We start from the raw sequence: 19,023 nt of genomic DNA, 5'->3' as shown, positions 1-19,023 counted from the left end.
TGCATATCGGTTGCATTATGAGTCAACGATAACTGACTTGTACGATTTAATCATTTGAATAATGACTCTCATCCTGATATACAAAAAATAAAAATAAAGCATTGTGTCAAATAGAAATAGAACCAAAAGAATACCATGATTCTGGACATGCCAGTTATTCATTATATTATGTATAAATGATAACTTATTTAAACTAGTAATTTTTCATAACATAGGCTGTTTTCATCAACAGGGTTTTTATGAATGTATATGGAAATGTTTTTTTCACAAATGGTGCAACAAATATTTTTTTAAAGCACAAACATTTCAATGCATTTGAATTAATATAATAAAAGCGGCAGCAATAATAATTTGAAAAGAAGTAGCATAAATCTGGAATATAGCATGTGATTTTCCAAAAGTATTATAGTATCATCTATGTCTGTAAATATTGCAAAATCACTGCGCATGATGTTTATGCCAATTAAAGGCCTATTGAGACAAAATACAGTTATTGTTTACATCCACCCATTGTTCTTTGGTCAAGACTTTATATTCGAGCTGTATTTGTGAAATGCAATTTCTTTGACCGACCGAATGATGTCGCTATACACAAACATATAGAGCCATAGAGCCCTTTAAAAAAAAACCCTGCTGTTCACAAGGAGTTTATGGGTTTTAATACAGTTATGGGCTTACACAAATATCCAGAAGAAATGTGTTTTCACAGTACATCATCTGAGAAACATTGCATGCATTGACAACATCCTCTCAAATTAAATGCACACAGTACTGTGACACATAGCTTAACACACACAAACACACATCTATCCATTAAAAAAAACAAAAACATTTACACAGTTCAGGTTTTGAGAAGGGTGTGCATGTATGTGTTTAGGGGTACACACACAGTCACAGCCTCTGCAGTCCTGAGTGGGGGTGGGGCCCCACAGGAATGAGTGTTGAATCTCAGAACCCTGTTGCCATGGCACCAAAACAAGGATTTGCCTGCATTACCTATGACTGGATTTGTCTGAACCATCTCTCTCTATCTCACTCACATACACATCTTTGACAGACGTTCATTCATGTATACACATGTGCAACATGCTTTCTTTCTTTTTTTTAATTTCCCTGATTGATGCACAAAACATTTGCAGTTCAAAACGCAATTTGCTTATCAGAGATTAGCATTTCAGTGCATTTCATCTGCCAAACAGATGCAGACTTGTAAACCGCTGCATGCACATATTTACAATGTCACACAGTCCATAAAAGACCACTCATGACTGACCCAGCCGGGGAGTTTTGGGTTAATCCACAAAGCGGTGAGATTCTGATGCATACCCAACCGAGAGGATTACCCTCCCATCCTCTCATCCATCAGCCCATCCTCATGCACATACACTCATCATAAAAATCCAACATTAACAGATGTGCCTCTCTCAGCACTCACCACAACTGGGAGATTGGGAGAGGGAGCGAGAGAGATGGGAGAGTGGGCGAGATTTACAGGAGGACTGCAAAGTAAGTGAAGAGGTAAGCAGAGAGAGAGAGAAACAGGGGTATTCCACACGTTCTCGGTTTCTTGTTGATCTTTGTTACTCACTCCTGTTTCTTGCAGGCCTGTTAACTCCAGCATCACATCCAGAAAGGACCTGACCAACTTATTGTAGGACGCATGGAATATAAATGTTGTTGAGCTTCATCTTCATCTTCGAAAAGGAGTAGTGATTATTTGACACAGTTGGCTGCAAAGCGCGGTTGCACTCAACACTATCACCACTGACACCTGTGGTTCAATCGGTTAACAAGAAAAAGAGAGAAGAAGCAAAGCCAGGGAAAGAGAAGAAATGGAAGCCTGCACTTTGAAAGCATCTTTCAGGATGTGAGAAAACACAAAAGCTGAACTTTTCCTTCACAAAAAGCATTGGAGGAGCAGTTTCTACAAGGATGGGCCTGTGTCTTCTGCTTCTACTGCCTTGCCTGCTTTCTGCTCAGCTCAGCACTGTGTCTGAAGTTGAGGACACGTCCAGCTTGGAGTTCACCCCAACACCTTGTCTCACTGACCCAAATACCCTAGCAGAGAACACCTTGTCACCCAGCCCCCTACCCAGCAGTCCGGCTCCTGTAAAAGTGAACACGGAGGAGGACCGGTCTTCCGTGGAGAAGTACCTCTACTTTGGCGATTCGTCCTCCTTGTCCTCCTCCACCTGCACACAGACATTCCAGCTGCTTGTTGAGCGGGGATCTCCGCCTAGAGAGCTTCTCCCTCTCTTGCACCAAGCCATAGCGTCTCTGACCAATGCGGCCAACTTTCTCAACCTGATATTTCAAGCTAGTGAGCTGAGAGAAACAAGTGTACGAGAGGATATCGAGTGGTACCACGCACTGGTCCGGGCCATGCTCGAAGGGGACAGTCCAGGCCTGGTCAGACGAGCTTTTCTAACATTCGACGCAGACCCCACAATCCAACAGCCCCAATTGGTGCTCCATGCCTCTAAAGGCACAACCCAGGACATTCTCCTGCAGGACCTGACGTCTGTCTGGAGCAGCTTCCGTCCTCCTACCCCTGACCAAAGCTGGTTTGATTCATTCAAGTCTAGCTCTCCACCCCTCCATATCTTGTCTAAACGGGTTCTTCTAAATGACCTAAGCACCCTAGATACTCCCAAGTGGGCACGTGGGGATAGTTATGTGATCAATAGCAGCGGGGTTCAGTGGGGCGAAGTCCCTTTCCTTGAGTGTGTTGACGGCCGCTTTTTGCCAGGGTGGTTACTCAGCCTCTCAATGCCATTTTACGGATTGAAGCCAGACCTCAGCCCAGAGTTTAGGTCAGTGCACTTTCTTCAACCTCTTGTTTAAATAGTTTCTCGTTTTTTGTATGCTCAAAGTTTTATGTCTTTCAATCATCTGGCCATTCACTTGAAGGAATAGTCCCCTTAAAAATGTATATTCTGTCATATTTTACTCATTATTTATCTTGATTACTGACTTTCTTCTGTGGGATACAAAATAAAATATTTTGAAGAATGTTACTGTTTCTTTTTGTCCATACAATGAAACTCAATAGGGCCTGAAACAGGACCCCATCGGACCCCATTGACTTCAATTGTGTGGACAATATTTCTGTGTTACTATTTTTTTCCACATTTCTTTTATTTCACAGAAAAAAGAGATGACATGAGGGTGAGCAAATGATGACAGAATGTCCATTTTTGGGTTAACTATCCCATTAATTTCATTTCAAGTCTTCTGTCATTACTGTTACTTTGTTGTCACTACCGTATCTTTGTCGTCTCTCTATGCGTTCTGGTGGCAGGGGTGTGATCCGTATTGATGTCAATGTCCAGGGATTCAATGTGGATCAGTGTGCCACTGGAGACTTCTGGTTTGCAAACACACATCAATGTAATCGTACCAGCATGGAGGTGAGAGTACAACGTCATTGACCAACACTTTCCATATGGGACCTACTGCAGACACCTCACTGGTCTCGATGCCAGTGTGCATGTCATAAAGTTTCATCAGAATTTTGGCAACACTTTGGTTTTTGGTTTGGCAAAGGTTTGATTCATTAGTTAAAGGGATGGTTCACCCCAAATAAAAAAATTGTTTTTTGCTTAACCTTATGTTATTCCAAACCTGTACGACTTCTGCGGTCCCATTGTTTTGTAGTATTAGAAATGTATAAGTATATTTAGTAATTAACATAGATTAAAACAGATTGTTAGCTCAGATAATGCATAAAGTTAATGAATAGAACCTTATTGTAAAGTATCACCACATTTTTTTAAATAAAAACTTTAAGCAGGTTTTTAACACCATTTGGGTATTTAAAATGACTTTCAAGGTAAATCTCTTTTCATTGTCATACAAGAAGCTGCTAAATTGTAGGTTCAGAGCTCTTCTTCAGATGGTCAGAATGATATATTATAGGCTGCATGGGTGGATTTCACTAACCAGGGACAAGCAGGGCCAGAACACATTCAGAGATCCACTCAAAACACTCTGTCACTAAATGTCAAGAGGACATTTGTGGTGAAGTGATTTATTTTTGTAAGTGTCTTTGTGAGCATGTTTCATTCTCCACTGTAATTGAGCTATTATGACAGCATTAGAATTTTGTTATCAGCTATCCTCTCCATTAATATTTGTTCCTGTAAATTATATCATAATTTTAATTCTCTCAAAACGTACTCTTTATGTCGTTGCAAATCTGTATGACTTTCTTTCCTTTGTGGGACATGAATGCTTCAGGTTTTTCAAAATAGTTTTGTCTGTATTTCTCTTAAGAATGTCAAACAGGTTTGGGTTTACATTCCCCATTTCCTGCTCCCACTGTTTTCCATCATCATACTCCCACTTTCATCCAGACCTTCTATCCTTCTATTTAAAGATGTGAGCAATGGGTGCAGGATGATCTGAAGGATTAGGCTGATAATCCAGTGATGCTCACACACCACAACCCCCCGCCACACACACACACACGCACGCACGCACGCACGCACGCACGCACGCACGCACACACACACACACACACACACACACACACACACACACACACACACTCTCTCTCTCTCTCTCCTACCAGAGCACAGGCTCACAGGTGTTGCCAGGTTAAGCAACTGCAGGATTTGGCACATTGAACGAATTTAATGAGAATTGAGTTGATCCACCTAAGGAGCAACGTATTAATAGAACAGTTTTGTGTCATAACAATGCATTAATTGCATGAAACATTAGATTGACATGATCTATGATATAGTCATGTATATTTTAAAGGTTACATACTGCTCAGTAAAATGCTGTTTTTACTGAAGAATTACTTGACACAGTAAAGATCTGTAAAAATAAAACATTACTTCACTTTAAGAATCAACAAAATCATTTTTATGAATTGATACTGAATGATACACAGCGTCTAAGTAATTATTACTATTTTATTTATTCTCAATTGCTCCTCTTCAAGAGGACAATATAAAATGATGAAAAAATATAGAATGTATGTGAACGGATTTCCTTGAATAAAAAGATAAAGCTCTCCCAATAGAGGTATTACCCCTCCATTTAGGATTTAGCTTAGATTAACTCAGAGTCTGATGTGTGGGTCAGCCGACTCTCACAGATAAACTGCTGATGAGAGACCACACATGCAATTCATGGCAGAAAGCAGAGAGAACACAATCATACTGGCAGAAACATCTGTGTTGATTTCCCCTTTCTAGGAGCAAGTCATTTGCTTACAGACTTTTGACTTCACCTCTCGTTCTTTCTCTTCCCCATAGTGTGAGCCCATCCCACAACAAGGCTTCCGGATGGGTCAGTACTGCTGTCGATGTAAAAAGGGCTACTACAGTCCAGTTCCAGACATACAAAACAAAAGTAAGAGGCTTTATATAATCAATAATCGTTTGCAAAGTGGGTCTATACAGTGGGTTTAGACTTATTTGATTTGATAATATATAGCTAACATGATGCCATATAAAAGTATCTCAATTAATTGTACATCATTTTTTCTGTTTTCTTTGGAACGATTGAGCTTTGCCTCTCTTTATGTATATATGGCAGAAACAATAGGGCCTAAAACTAACTTTTTACTGGCCATAAATAAAAAAATTTGATCAGCCATGAAACACAGATGAATCCTTATTAAAGTAACAAAAGTTATTCAGTATAGAGTAGTGAGGGATTTTCTTTGCCTTTTGTTGTTTAAATAGTATTAAAAACCATAGGCGCAATTTGTCCCCACCACTTTTTGCCAGAGTCGATATTGTCCCCAACACTTTTTGAAACATCTTGCACCTAAATGTAGATAAATGTACCTAATGAAACATAAATGTATCTAATGAAACATCTCCAGTTGACTAGCAGAATATTCATTTTGTTCGTTTGTTAAATAAGAGGCGATCTAGCACTCGAATGACACTGTTAAAAACACAGCCAGCAGCAGGAATATTATTCTACTGTCACTTTGAGAGCTAATGCACGGCTCCAATATACTGATATAAACATCAGTACTTAAGTTCATTTAAGACATAACTGACTATGTTTACCAAGATACAATACTGGCATTTTGACATAATTTGGTTTGAATATGTCCGTTCAAGCGCAAGACGACGAGAAGCGCTCAATTCTGTAATCGTGACCTGTCTGAGATGCAGATTTCTGGGCGCGCGTTTTTGATGTTTGTGCACAGAAAATTTCCCACACAGTAATAAACTGAGTTCCCTTTCGTGTCCTCTTGCGCTTGAATATTTAAATGGGCCAGGCTTAAACTTTCGTGACAATGCTGCACTGGCTCAAATTTGTTCACATTCATGCTCTCATGTCTTGCATTGTTAGAATTCATAAAAATGTTACCGGCCAACTGGCGACTGACACTGTTTCATATACTCGCCAACACCAGTTTTTACTTGCATTTGGCTCTTGACAAGTGTTAATATTAGGTCCTGAACACACCCATTCAAACATGATTTTACACCAAAATGCATAATTAATGGAACTCACGTTATTTGTATTTTTGATAATTAAGCTGTATGATTATATAGGTGAAAGTATTAATGAAATACACTTAAAATGGGTTTATTTAAAAAAGAAAAATGATGATATATGGTGTTACAGGGAACAACCGTGTGAATAGTACCCAAGCTTGTTACCCAGAAGTCCCTGTGTGTCTGCCCTGCTGGCCCGGCTGTGCTGAGTGTGAGGACGGAGGCCCGTGTTGGGTGCAGGAAGACTGGCTCCTGAGAACGGGCATCCTTACTGTGCAGGGTCTCTTCATGGTCCTTGTGCTTATTAGCATGCTGGTAGCATATCAGTGCAGAAGAACCAAGGTAAGATTTCAGCACGCGATTAATATGATATGTGGTCTATCTTAACATGATATATCTTAAAATGCCAAGCGTTATGATGCATCATTTCAAACACAAGCAAAGAGGTCCCACATGTGCACAAACTTGATGCACGCTTGACAGCTGTAATTTCACCTCTGCTTCCCCTCTCCACTTCTCACCATCTTTCTGTCTCTCAGCGGATCCGATCGTCAGGGCTTTTGCTGCTGGAGATGATCCTGTGTGGCTCTCTGTTGCTTTACTTTCCAGTGAGTGTGGGATTCAAAGCTTCTTTTCAGATTACTGCACTGCAGTTGAAATCATAATAGCTGGGTGGCACTTAGGAGGCAGAAAATGATCAAGAAATCACACACTTTAAGGTTACTGAACAATGAGCACATTAAAATGATTTCTGAAGGATCATGTCACACTGAAAACGTTCAGCTGCTGAAAAATCAGCTTTGCCATTACAGGAATAAATTAAATATTAAAACAAAATCGAATAGAAAACAGTTATTTTAGATTGTAATAATATTTCACAATATTACGGTTTTACTTTTGATAAAATAAATGCTGCCTTAGTGAACATAAGAGACATCTTAACGAATTTTGTCATATGGGATTAGAAACAACATGAGTTTGAAAATATAATTACTGAATACATTTTTTTTTCATCATTATGCATTGTAAAATAAGCAGTTTTGCACCTTCCACCAATAATTTCAGTTCCTTTTATTCTTGGTTTTATTCTTTATTTCAGGTCTTCATTCTATACTTCAAACCCAGCACTTTCCGGTGCATTCTACTCCGCTGGGTCCGTCTGCTTGGCTTTGCCATTGTTTATGGAACTGTGACACTCAAGATGTACCGGTCTGTGGCACTTCAGTCCAGTCCTTTATCAAACTCAACCCTCCATTCTAACTGTCTCACCTGCACATCTGTCAGATGAAATGTTGTGTAATAAGATGCACTCAGTAATTTTTCATGTGTTTTTGTGGTACTGGTTTATTGTAGAATTGATATGGTATATATTGATTGATATGAATTAATTGAATTTGTCCATTGTAGAATTTAGAATCAATTTAGTCCCTTAACAAACATGTCCAATAACAAAGTCGCTTCGACATGTTAGCCTCCATGAGTTGAACTGCTGCTGGTAAATTTAAACAGCTTTTATTAGACTACAAATGAGTGCACATAATTTATATATTTTCTCTACATTTTTTCAAAAGTTTTATTGTTTTGTATATAATTAGGGAAACATAACTGAGTGCACCTTTAAGACTACACTAGAAGTCTGTGATCTGTAAAAAAAACACAAAAAAAACAACAACAACAACCTGATAATGGAACCCATTAAACTCCCAAAAATGATCAGCCAATGTGATGTGCCATATTTCCAGGGTTCTGCGGGTTTTCCTGTCGCATACAGCCCAGAGAGTGCCATACATCACCACCACGGGTGTGCTGAGGATGCTGGGAGTTATAGTGCTTACTGTCAGCTGGTTCCTGTGTGCATGGACAGTTGGTGTCCTGCAGAATCGAGACCGAAATGTTCCATTGCTGATCATTTCCTCCACCTCAGAAGGACAAGGCTTTAATGTGTGCGACCTGGACCGGTGGGACTACATGATGGCTGTGGGTAAGTGATGTCATTTCTGACTGGTGGGAGTAGTCCATGGGTTTTCTTGGGTGTCTGGCAGAGAGATTAATTGAAATTGGGGCACATTAGTAGATCAGACAAATGAAAGGATGAATGCTCCTGGATAATTTAATGTTCTTTGAAGCATTTAGTTGATGATTTGAACACAGTACCATTGTCATTGGATATGATTCAGCATTAACCACTAGCTGCCATACTAATAAAATACCACAAAAATAATGATGTTACTGCTATAATTTCGTAAATTAGATCTAAGTAAATGAAGGACTGAACTGAAATGACACCAGGAGATAAAATAGATTTATACAACCATTCTGGCATATTCAGACAGCTTACACAAACTAAACCTTGCATTTTTTAAATACTGCTGCACTAGCCTATAATACTTAATTTAACACTGTATATTTTCTTTTAATATCCCTTCTTCTGTTGATATTTTAAATAGGTGTCTTCCATTTTGTGTTGATGCTCACTTTTTAGTCTGTACTTGTTAAGTTATTCAAACATTTAAAACATTAAAATGCAATTCATACAACTTTTCCATTAAATCTTCCATGATTAACGTTTTAAGTTAAAGTCATTTTGATATTTCAATAGGGTTGAAAATTATAGTTGGTGGAACTGTCTGAAGATTGTAATTTATAGGTTAACATTTTTAGGGAAAAACATGCGTTGCTTGGCATGTAGGCTACTTTATCAAAACTAATGTAACATGTCAAGAAAACCATTAAACAAGAAATTATATCACAGAGAGAACATATGTAAATATTTACAATTTTGCCAACGTCATTTAAAAAAAAAAAACTAATCTTTTGACCTTGAAAAGTTAACATTAGCTCATACCAGATGGAGTAACCCTAAGAATAAATAATAAAAATAAATACAAATGAAAAATTAATATTCGCCTTACTCCCTTTTTCCTCATAACAAGAACATTCAAAGTTGTCTTTTCTGCTGTGTACATTTGTGTATGTGAAAAACAATACCTCTGAAATAAAAAATGTATTTGTTTTTCTCTCTCAGCGGAACTGTTGTTTCTGTGCTGGGGCAGTTTCCTGTGCAGTGCAGTGAAGACGGTACCTTCAGCATTTCACGAACCACGTCACATGAGCATCGCTATCCACAATGAGATACTCCTCTCCTCAGTGTTTCATCTTCTCAGGTGGGGGAATAAAGTTGTTTTGCTTTAACACATAAGAGTTTGTTCTGTTGACGTCTTTGTTCTTGTCACTTTCAGATTTGCCAGGCCATCGATTCATCCTGACTGGATGCTCTTGCTGTTCTTCACTCACACGCATGTCACAATTACCGTGACACTCGGCCTGCTTTTTGTACCTAAGGTACTGTCTAAAGTATAATTTTTTTACTTATGCAATTTTTTAAACCTATTCATTAATTATTTTTAAAATGTCATCCAATTGCAGTTGGTAAATCACAACTGGCATAAAGTTAGCTATCTAGATAACACAAAACACTTCTTGCATCCTAATTCACATACTGTAATGTCCTAAATATTATGCCTGATTAGAATATAATTTTACTATATTAAAAAAAGTAAGCCAATGGAGCTTGCATAATGAATTCTCTGCTGAACTTTTGAAGTGTGGATCTATGCATGCTTGCTGGCAAATACACCTAAAATGGTTTGCGTAGCAGAAGAGGAGTTTGTGGCAACACTAAGTAGAACCTTTTATGATGAAGTAGTATGTCCTACAAAAATACACTTTTTATAACACACTCAAAAGTATGTACATTTCCAGAAAAATACATATTAATACATAGCATAACCATGCAAACTAGATTCTATTTATTAAATTCTGTCACATTTCTCACATTTGTTGTGTAGCTTATCCCATGTACAAATCAGCGGTGATGTTTGTTGCAGTTTCTTCACATGTCACAGTCAGGCCGAGAGGAAATAGCTGCAGAGGTATACGAGGATGAAGTGGAATTGCGACGCTCATGTTCTTACCTCAACAGTAGTTTCACCTCTAACTGTTGGAGTGACCACAGCCTGGACCCTGATGACATTCGGGTAAAACACTTTGCCCTGCCGCAGCCCTAATAACACACACATGCTCACACCTCCATTTTAAGAAAAGTACACATACTAACACTTTATGACAATGTCTACTAGGAATTACATTAAAAGCGTACATTTGACCTTTTCAGTATAATAAATTAGTAAACAAACTAATATTAACAAAGTCTAAACTCTTATATAATAAATTTTCATAAACGTTACAACAAAACTGAGTGTATACTTCGTCCATCTGCATTGTGCGACGGTCTGTGCACTGTCTGTGCGGCATAATTTTCGTCATCAGGTCCGCTGCACTGTCCGCATGCAACCCAGTTTTTTGTGTTGTGTACAACAGAGCATGTGCAAGGTGAATGTTGAGACAGAAGAGTCCACTAGGTAGCAATATGCACAGTTGTGATGTCCTGTGCAGTAGTAAAAAAAAAAAAAAAAACCTTTCACACAGAGATTCCGGAAAATATACTGATAATGCGTCATTTGATTTTGGTTCATAATTTCACACTGTCAGTGATTTTCTAGAATCTGTGGGTGCATTCACACACATCCCATAAAAACACGTGACATCAGGATGTGACGTGGAATGTCTCCGCAGTGTCTAAGTTTTCTTATGATCTGCGATTTCTCTTTTGAGAAACCACGTTTGTGCTGGCAAACCATCTCAGCTTCAGCATCATCACTACGACACACCCCTTAAGGCATTGGTCCTACCTTTTGTTCACACAGGGCACGTTCCGGGACTGATTCCGGCAATGTTATTAGGTCCCCATCCCGGGATCAATCCCAGAATGTGTTTGCGGTCATGCAGAAGGCACTCTAGCAATTATATGGCAATTTTCTGGAATTAATGCTCAGTGTGAAAGGTGTAAAAGAAATGCACAGAAAGAATAAATACACAACAATATTCTTCTCCATAGTTTTTGTTTTGTTTCTTGTTCTAAACTTTGCATACAACGGCGGAACCACTACTTTCCTTCTATCCTTCCGAGCGAATGTCCTGTAAATGACAAGACTCAGTGCTGCCCTATGATGTCTGGTAGAGTATAAAAAAGCAATTGTACTGCGCATGTGTCGAACTCGTCCATCCAAGGTTGAGTATACTTTGAAAGCCGTGCTAACACAACAGTGCATGAGACGGAGCAGAATGTGGAAAATGAAGTATACCCGTAACTTAAACGGATAGTTCACCCAAAAATTAAAATTCTGTCAGTATTTACTCACCCTCATGTTGTTCCAACCCCGTAAGACCTTCATTCATCTTCGGAACACAAATTAAGATATTTTTTGATTAAATCTGAGAGCTGGATCACTCCTCCATAGGCTTCTAAGGGATTGACACTTGTTCCCCGAAAATGTATTAAAGACATCGTTAAAATAGTCCAAGTGACTACAGTGGCTCAATCTTAAATTTATCAAGCGACGAGAATACGTTTTGTGCGCAAAAAAAACTAAAATAACGACTTTTATTTCAACTATTCATTTTCTTCTCTGTGGGCCTCGAGTCATTTCACGTAGTTTAACAGCGTACGCTCACTGATCTATATAATGACTGGATAGCTCATGACGTTCTAAACTGCCATCAGGCAGTGAAGCCACCGGAAGTGTTCGAGCGGCCATCTTACGATTCCCTACCAGCAGAGGGATCCAACGCCCGTTATACAGAGATTGGTAGGCCCGACGGCACTTTTAAGATGAACTGCTGAGCAGCATGAGTGTAAAACGACGTTTACAAAAGGACGTCGAAAAACTGCCACAGGTTGTAATTCAAGCCCTATAAGTAGTTATTTATATGCATCATTGTCGCTATGCTCATGTTGTTTTCTCCGAGGCAAGAGTAAGTTGACGGTAATGCTGCTGCTTCTTTAACAAGCAACGATAAAACAGTCAACAGTAGCCTATAAGAAACATCAGAGCAGCAATAATCACAATTAGTGTCCAATAGCGACACCATTTAATAGCTTAAAAAGAGCTTTGTGCAGAGTCCGTTTATCATTACATTAACCCATACAATTTGTATTATGCATTTCCTGAACATGTACTTGCTAAGCAAACACTTTATGTGAACAAACTACTAATCTATAAAACACAATCGGTCTTCCGAACTCATTGAAGCCTTTGGGAGTGCGCGCGCTGCTCGTTCTTATGCGCCCTGTCCACTGATCTAAATAATTCGTTGTTACGACGACTTTGTTCCCTCGTTTTAATAAATCGTGGACACGTTGAACTAATTCCCTCCCTCGTTTTGATTTAACGAATGACAACGTGGCCACAATATAGTAAAACAAGGGAACAAATTAGTATAACGTGCTGAGGTATTATTAATTTGTGGCCACTAAACAATATTCACAAAAATATAGTCTAGCATTCACTATATAATTAATAGTATCAAACTGTTTTTCTTACCTGTGAAGATAGCTCTTCAGTGAAGGCCGACTAGTGTGTTCTCATACAGCTTTTTATTACTTTTGCAAAGAAATTGCCGTTTTTTAATAAGCTGGAAAAAATTCGACTTTAAACAAATACCCATTTAAATGCTTAGGATGTTTGCGTTGTGAGAATGTACAGGGATACTTTAAATTTAAAAACTGTCTCTCGTTAGGCAATGTTTTTTCAGTCAAATCATAAAATTTCCTATTGATTCAATAGAACGCGTGAGCTCACTAGGGAATACCAATATGGCGGCGCGGTGGCTTCACTGTTTATGACGTCATGAGCTATCCAGTCTTTCTATATAGATCAGTGCGTACGCTTCTGTTGTAGGCTCACTATTGGCTGATGCTGGTCATGTGTGTGATGCGTGTGACGTACAAGAACAGAAGCTTATGCTATTACACTACATGAACTGACTCGAGGCACAAATTGAAGGAAAAGAATAGTTGAAATAAAGTCGTTATTTTTTTTTTTCTTCGCACAAAACATATTCTCGTCGCTTGATAAACTTAAGATTGAGCCACTGTAGTCACTTGGACTATTTTAATGATGTCTTTGATAACTTTTAGGGGCTGGCAAGTGTCAATCCCTTAGAAGCCTATGGAGGAGTGATCCAGGTCTCAGATTTAATCAAAAATATCTTAATTTGTGTTCCGAAGATGAACGAAAGTCTTACGGGGTTGGAACAACATGAGGGTGAGTAAATACTGACAGAATTTTCATTTTTGGGTGAACTATCCCTTTAAATAAACATAACAAAAAACTCATAAATAAGATAAAGCTATTTTTCTGTGTTATATGTATTTCTGATATTTTTAAATAAGAAGAGAGTAGCAAGGGGTGAGAGAGGGGGGAATGGGACTTAAACCTGGGTCCCCATAAGCCAACATCCCCTGAGCATCGTTATTATTAAACATCAACTTACAAATAAATACAGTATTATTACTTATGCTAGCAACCTTCTTCTCCTCCTCCTTTGCCTTTAACTTGCCCTTTTTTGAAATATTATCCTGTAATTTGGTGCCTTTTGAACATCATGTTTTGTACAGTACATCCCATCCCAAAAACCATCCTACTGTATTGCTCCCAATGACTTTCCTCAATGACTTTCCTTTTTCTCCTCTGCATCAGGATGAGCTGAAGAAACTGTATTCTCAGTTGGAAGTCCACAAGACCAAGAGGATGGCAAACAGCAATCCTCACCTTCCAAAGAAGCGCAGCTCTCGCCTCAGTATTGGACGATCCCTTATAAAACGTATCACTGAGATTCCAGAAAGTTTAAGCAGGCAATGCAGCCGTGAAGACAAGGATGTCAGTGCTGCAATAGGAACTATAACCCGATCCGGATCTTATTACAAATGTCATCAAACCACAAGCATTAACATGATGAATGAAACTTTAATGCAGCCCTCCCCAAAACTGCGAAAGTCCCATAGTGCCTATGACTGTACCCCAGAAAGAGAGGTCTCCCTTTTAAACTGCTCCATAAAGAGCATAACAGACAGAAGGGCTTCACAGCATTCTGACGCAGGATCCATCAATGCAACATTGCTGATCTGTAAGTCTGCAAGTGCCCACAATCTATCGTTAGACACTAACTTTCTACTTCCCGAGCCTACCAGGTTTCAAAAGTCACTCAGCGTTATAGAACGAAATGACCATCGCTCTGTGACTCCTTGTAGAAGCATTGAAAATGTGTCGTTTCCTGGCAAAGCTACACCAGCAGAAAAACCCCAGCTAACTGTGGATGTCGACATAAAGAAGCAGACTTCAAGTGCCTTGCTCTCAGAGTCATTTGACAAGGCAGAGGTCTGCCCATGGGAGGTTCCAGAGGAGCAGCCTGCAAACAAGAATCAGAAACATGTCACATATTCTCTATCAAATCAAGAAGAACCCAAATCACCTGGTGCTACCTCGTCACCAACGCTAATATATGTTTGTCCTTGGGAATACTTACCACCTCCTACTCCCCCTGCAACAGAAACTGGCAATGGTATACAGTCAGATGTTGATTACACAAAACCCAAGCCTCCGGTCTCCTGTAGCGCTCCAGGGTCGCCACTTACAGTCTCCGACAAGTCGAAGGATTTTCGGGCTTTCTCTTTCCGCTCTGCTACCCAAAATCTCCTTACAGCAAAAAGCATTGGGGAAGTTGGAAGAAGTATGAGCAAAGAGAAAAGCCTACAAGAAAGTCATGTTAAGGAGGGAACACTACAAAAATCCCTGTCCACATCCATGAGATTATCCCCAGGCAGTGCAGCTTCAGACAAACGTACCCCGCAGACACACAGACGGGCTATGACTACCGTAGGCACAAAACCTTGCCTTGTAAAGCAAATAGCAATACGGCTGCCATCTACAGATTCTCCTGAAAAGAGCCCCAAACATACTGCTCCAGTTCACATCTGTCCATGGGAGTCAGAGGAGGTTATCTTGGAAGTCAAGAAGCAAAATGTGAACGACAGTGTATTACAAAGACAATACAGTGACAGGCAAGTACTCTCTATGGCAGTAAGTGATGTTGGCTTCAAATCCCCTGACTCCCAACTAAATTCTTTATTGTCTGTTCCTAATACTGAAGTGTGTCCATGGGATGTCCCAAAACCTTTTCATCAAACCAGCATTTCTGATGTCTGTCCTTGGGAGGTTGTGGAAGTAGAGCAATTGCAAACCAAGAGCATATGTGCTGATGTCTGTCCTTGGGAAACCGACAGTGACCCATCAAGGATCACCGAAGACAATATATGTAATGCCACTGTTGACGTCCCCATGTCTAGGGACACCCAGAAGCAGGTAAATGTAAAGCCTGAAGCATGCCCTTCTTATGTAATTGACACAAATAGCTCTCAGATTAGACAGGTATCCATCAAAACTCCTAGTGACACAATAAAACCTGGTGAAAGGGTTATTTACACAGTACACCAAGAACCAGCTCAGAGAGCTGCATGTTCCATTGAAACAAGCGAAACACTGAAACAAGAAGAAAGTGATTTTCCTGAACCACCACCACCTGTAACTGACATAAGTCATTGGGAGACAGAGCCAAAAACAAAACACACTACAAGATCCTCTTTAAAAGAGACAATGACTAAGAAAGCAACTGTCTGTCCATGGGAAGGAGAGGATTCTGAGAAGTTAGAAGAGAGGGTAGGTGCTACGAACAAGGAGTCAATGCAAGTAGACCAAGAGCAAGACACTGTTGGTGCAATTGTGTGCCCATGGGAAACAAACGAGTCTGTGAAGTCCATACAGAAAGAAGAAAGTGTTTGTGGAGATGTCTGTCCATGGGAGACAAGTGAAACTGTCAAGACCTTGCAGAAGCAGAAAAGTGTTCATGCAGATGTTTGTCGATGGCAGGCAGAAGAGCCAACAAAGATCTTGCAGAAACAAGACAGTGTTCGTACAGATGTCTGTCCATGGGAATCAGGAGAGTCAACAAAGATCTTGCAGAAACAAGATAGTGTGCGTACAGATGTCTGTCCATGGGAGGTAGAAGAACCAACAAAGATTTTACAGAAACAAGATAGTGTTCGCACAGATGTCTGTCCATGGGAGGTAGAAAAGCCAACAAAGATCTTGCAGAAACAAGACAGTGTTCGTATAGATGTCTGTCCATGGGAATCAGGAGAGCCAACAAAGATCTTGCAGAAACAAGATAGTGTGCGTACAGATGTCTGTCCATGGGAGACAGGAGAACCAGTCAATACTTTGCAGAAACAAGAAAGTGTCCATGCAGATGTTTGTCCTTGGGAGACAGAAGAGCCCACAAAGGCCTTACAGAAACAAGAAAGTGTCCATGCAGATGTTTGTCCTTGGGAGACAGAAGAGCCCACAAAGGCATTACAGAAACAAAAAAGTGTCCATGCAGATGTTTGTCCATGGGAGACAGGAGAGCCTGTGAAAGCCTTGCAGAAACAAGATAGTGTTCTTGCAGATGTCTGTCCATGGGAGACAGGAGAGCCTGTGAAAGCCTTGCAGAAACAAGATAGTGTTCTTTCAGATGTTTGTCCATGGGAGACAGGAGAGCCTGTGAAAGCCTTGCAGAAACAAGATAGTGTTGTTGCAGATGTTTGTCCATGGGAGACAGGTGAGCCAGTGAAAACCTTGCAAAAGCAAGACAGTGTCTATTCAAGTGTCTGTCCATGGGAGGCAAAAGCATCCCCCAAACAATCTGTGCCACAAGACTGCACACATGCTGCCCTATCAAAACAGCAAGACAGTGCTCAAGAATCTATCAGTCCCTTGGAAAATGACGTAAGAACAGCAGCAACAACAGAGGGCAGCAAAAGTCACACTGCCCACGACATACACCCTTCAGACACAGGCACACAGGCCGTAGAGGAGATGAGAGTTAACCCCCCTCTGGCTCGGCGTGACGCAATGTGCCCTTGGGAAATGGAAGGGGGCAGACAAGAATCTATACAAATGCATGATAATTCAGATGTCTTCACTTGGGAGGAGACGATACCAGAGGAAGATGACGATGATGCAGAAACTGCTGCAGAGGCCTTCATCTTTCCTTCAGACTTGTGACCCGCAAGGGCAGTATCATTGTGCTTTATATATCTTGAAAGACTTATTACAAAATGGACCCTTGTTCACATATTTCAGCTTTATGCAGAATGTCCCTCCACTGCCAACAGCACATTTCACTGACCGTCATTTAAGAACGGCAACCTTCTCCCTCCTCAGCTTAATAAATTGAAGACTGACTGATATCAAGACAGACTGCTCTCCTGTGCACATTTCCCTTTAGCCTTACATTAAAGCAAACCCCGTTTGATTTGGTATTGTTTTGTGTGTATTTGTGTTCGTATGGCTATGTAGATTATACTGTCAGTAAAACCTGTATCACCAACATACCGTAGGTGGAACATCTAGAAAGTTTAATTTTACACATTTTCAGTCAACAAACATTGCACTAATATTATCAAGGAAGTAAATTAAGAGACAAGCTGTTCTGGATTATATATACATCCATGTTGCTACTGTTCTTTACTGCATATTTTAAACAGATCTTTAGTCTCTGCACTACTCAAATGGTTTAGACAAACATGCTAGAAGTTTTACTTCAAATTCTCAAATAAGGCATTTCAACAAGACTGGTTAACAATTTACATAATCTTACCATGGTATTTTCTGATAAGAAGTCCCATTCAAAAATTATTAATTAAAAAAGGTTACACTTTACTGTATCGGCTATTACATATCCATATAACATACTTAATACAAGTGTTGTTAATTGTGTGATTTCAGGCATTTTCAACCACATACCTTCTCCTCCAGAACTCCACCCTCCAAAAATTTCAGTCAACTAAATATTAGCAAAGTGATACAAGGGCCAACAAGGTTTATGATTGTTGAAAAAACTAGGCTTTATTTGCCATTTACAGAACCTAGGTTGTGATTTCATAATAGTGTTTATATCACTTTTATTTACAAATAGCTTAACAAAACATTCAAATATTAATCCCATGAGGTTCATGACTTTTACTCAGTTTTTAATCGTACGCTGTGAGAAATTACAGTAAAATTTACATAAAATATAATCTTTATCTAGGGCAAACTCTTGATCTTTAAGAAAACATTTGTGAAAATATAAATTTGATTTGTGAAACGAGTGGTTTAGTCCATAATATTCTTATTGTTGTTTTTTAGAATACAATTTTAAGTCCCATTGTGTGAGCATGTGAAACTAAATGAGGGTTTTATGCAAAAGTGTTTAACTCAGTCTTTTAACATGCTGCTTTCTTCTTAAAATAACTAGAGATTAGCACAAATAATGACCATTAGATTGCATTTATAATTCCTACCAGATTTAGAGTTTGTTTTTTAGTTATTCTGTGATTTGAATGTACTTGCAATGTTAGCTTTTCAAACCAGGAACATAAAGACTGCGCTTTTGTATGAAGTAAGACTTTTGTAAGAACCAACAGTCAATTTTCAACAGTAGCCAAAGGAAGTTTCCACTAACTTCTTTCAAAGTAAAAAAATGCAACATTTAATTTTATATTCTTGAAGCTCTGTCAATTGAGCATTCTGAAATAAACTTTTCAACTGCAAGGTGTCGATTTTCATCT

The 19,023-nt window shown here is 39.3% G+C and overlaps 1 protein-coding gene across 1 annotated transcript; it reads left to right on the top strand.

The window, feature by feature from the left end:
- The first annotated feature begins 1,393 nt into the window (after positions 1-1,393).
- Positions 1,394-17,724, top strand: gpr179 (G protein-coupled receptor 179). Its single transcript, XM_077202948.1, has 12 exons — positions 1,394-1,518; positions 1,604-2,813; positions 3,302-3,410; positions 5,268-5,364; positions 6,604-6,815; positions 7,013-7,081; positions 7,573-7,682; positions 8,216-8,454; positions 9,499-9,637; positions 9,713-9,815; positions 10,361-10,510; positions 14,075-17,724. The coding sequence occupies exons 2-12, from the start codon at positions 1,933-1,935 to the stop codon at positions 17,474-17,476; spliced, it is 5,511 nt and encodes a 1,836-aa protein (XP_077059063.1). The 5' UTR covers positions 1,394-1,518; positions 1,604-1,932; the 3' UTR covers positions 17,477-17,724.
- The last annotated feature ends 1,299 nt before the right edge of the window (positions 17,725-19,023 follow it).

This window comes from Siphateles boraxobius, unplaced genomic scaffold (genome assembly GCF_051911475.1).
Source record: "Siphateles boraxobius isolate OS27281-9 unplaced genomic scaffold, OSU_SipBor_1 5, whole genome shotgun sequence".
Taxonomy (NCBI): domain Eukaryota; kingdom Metazoa; phylum Chordata; class Actinopteri; order Cypriniformes; family Leuciscidae; genus Siphateles; species Siphateles boraxobius.
The sequence above is the reverse complement of the archived record's forward strand: the minus strand, read 5'-3'. Positions and strand labels throughout refer to the sequence as shown.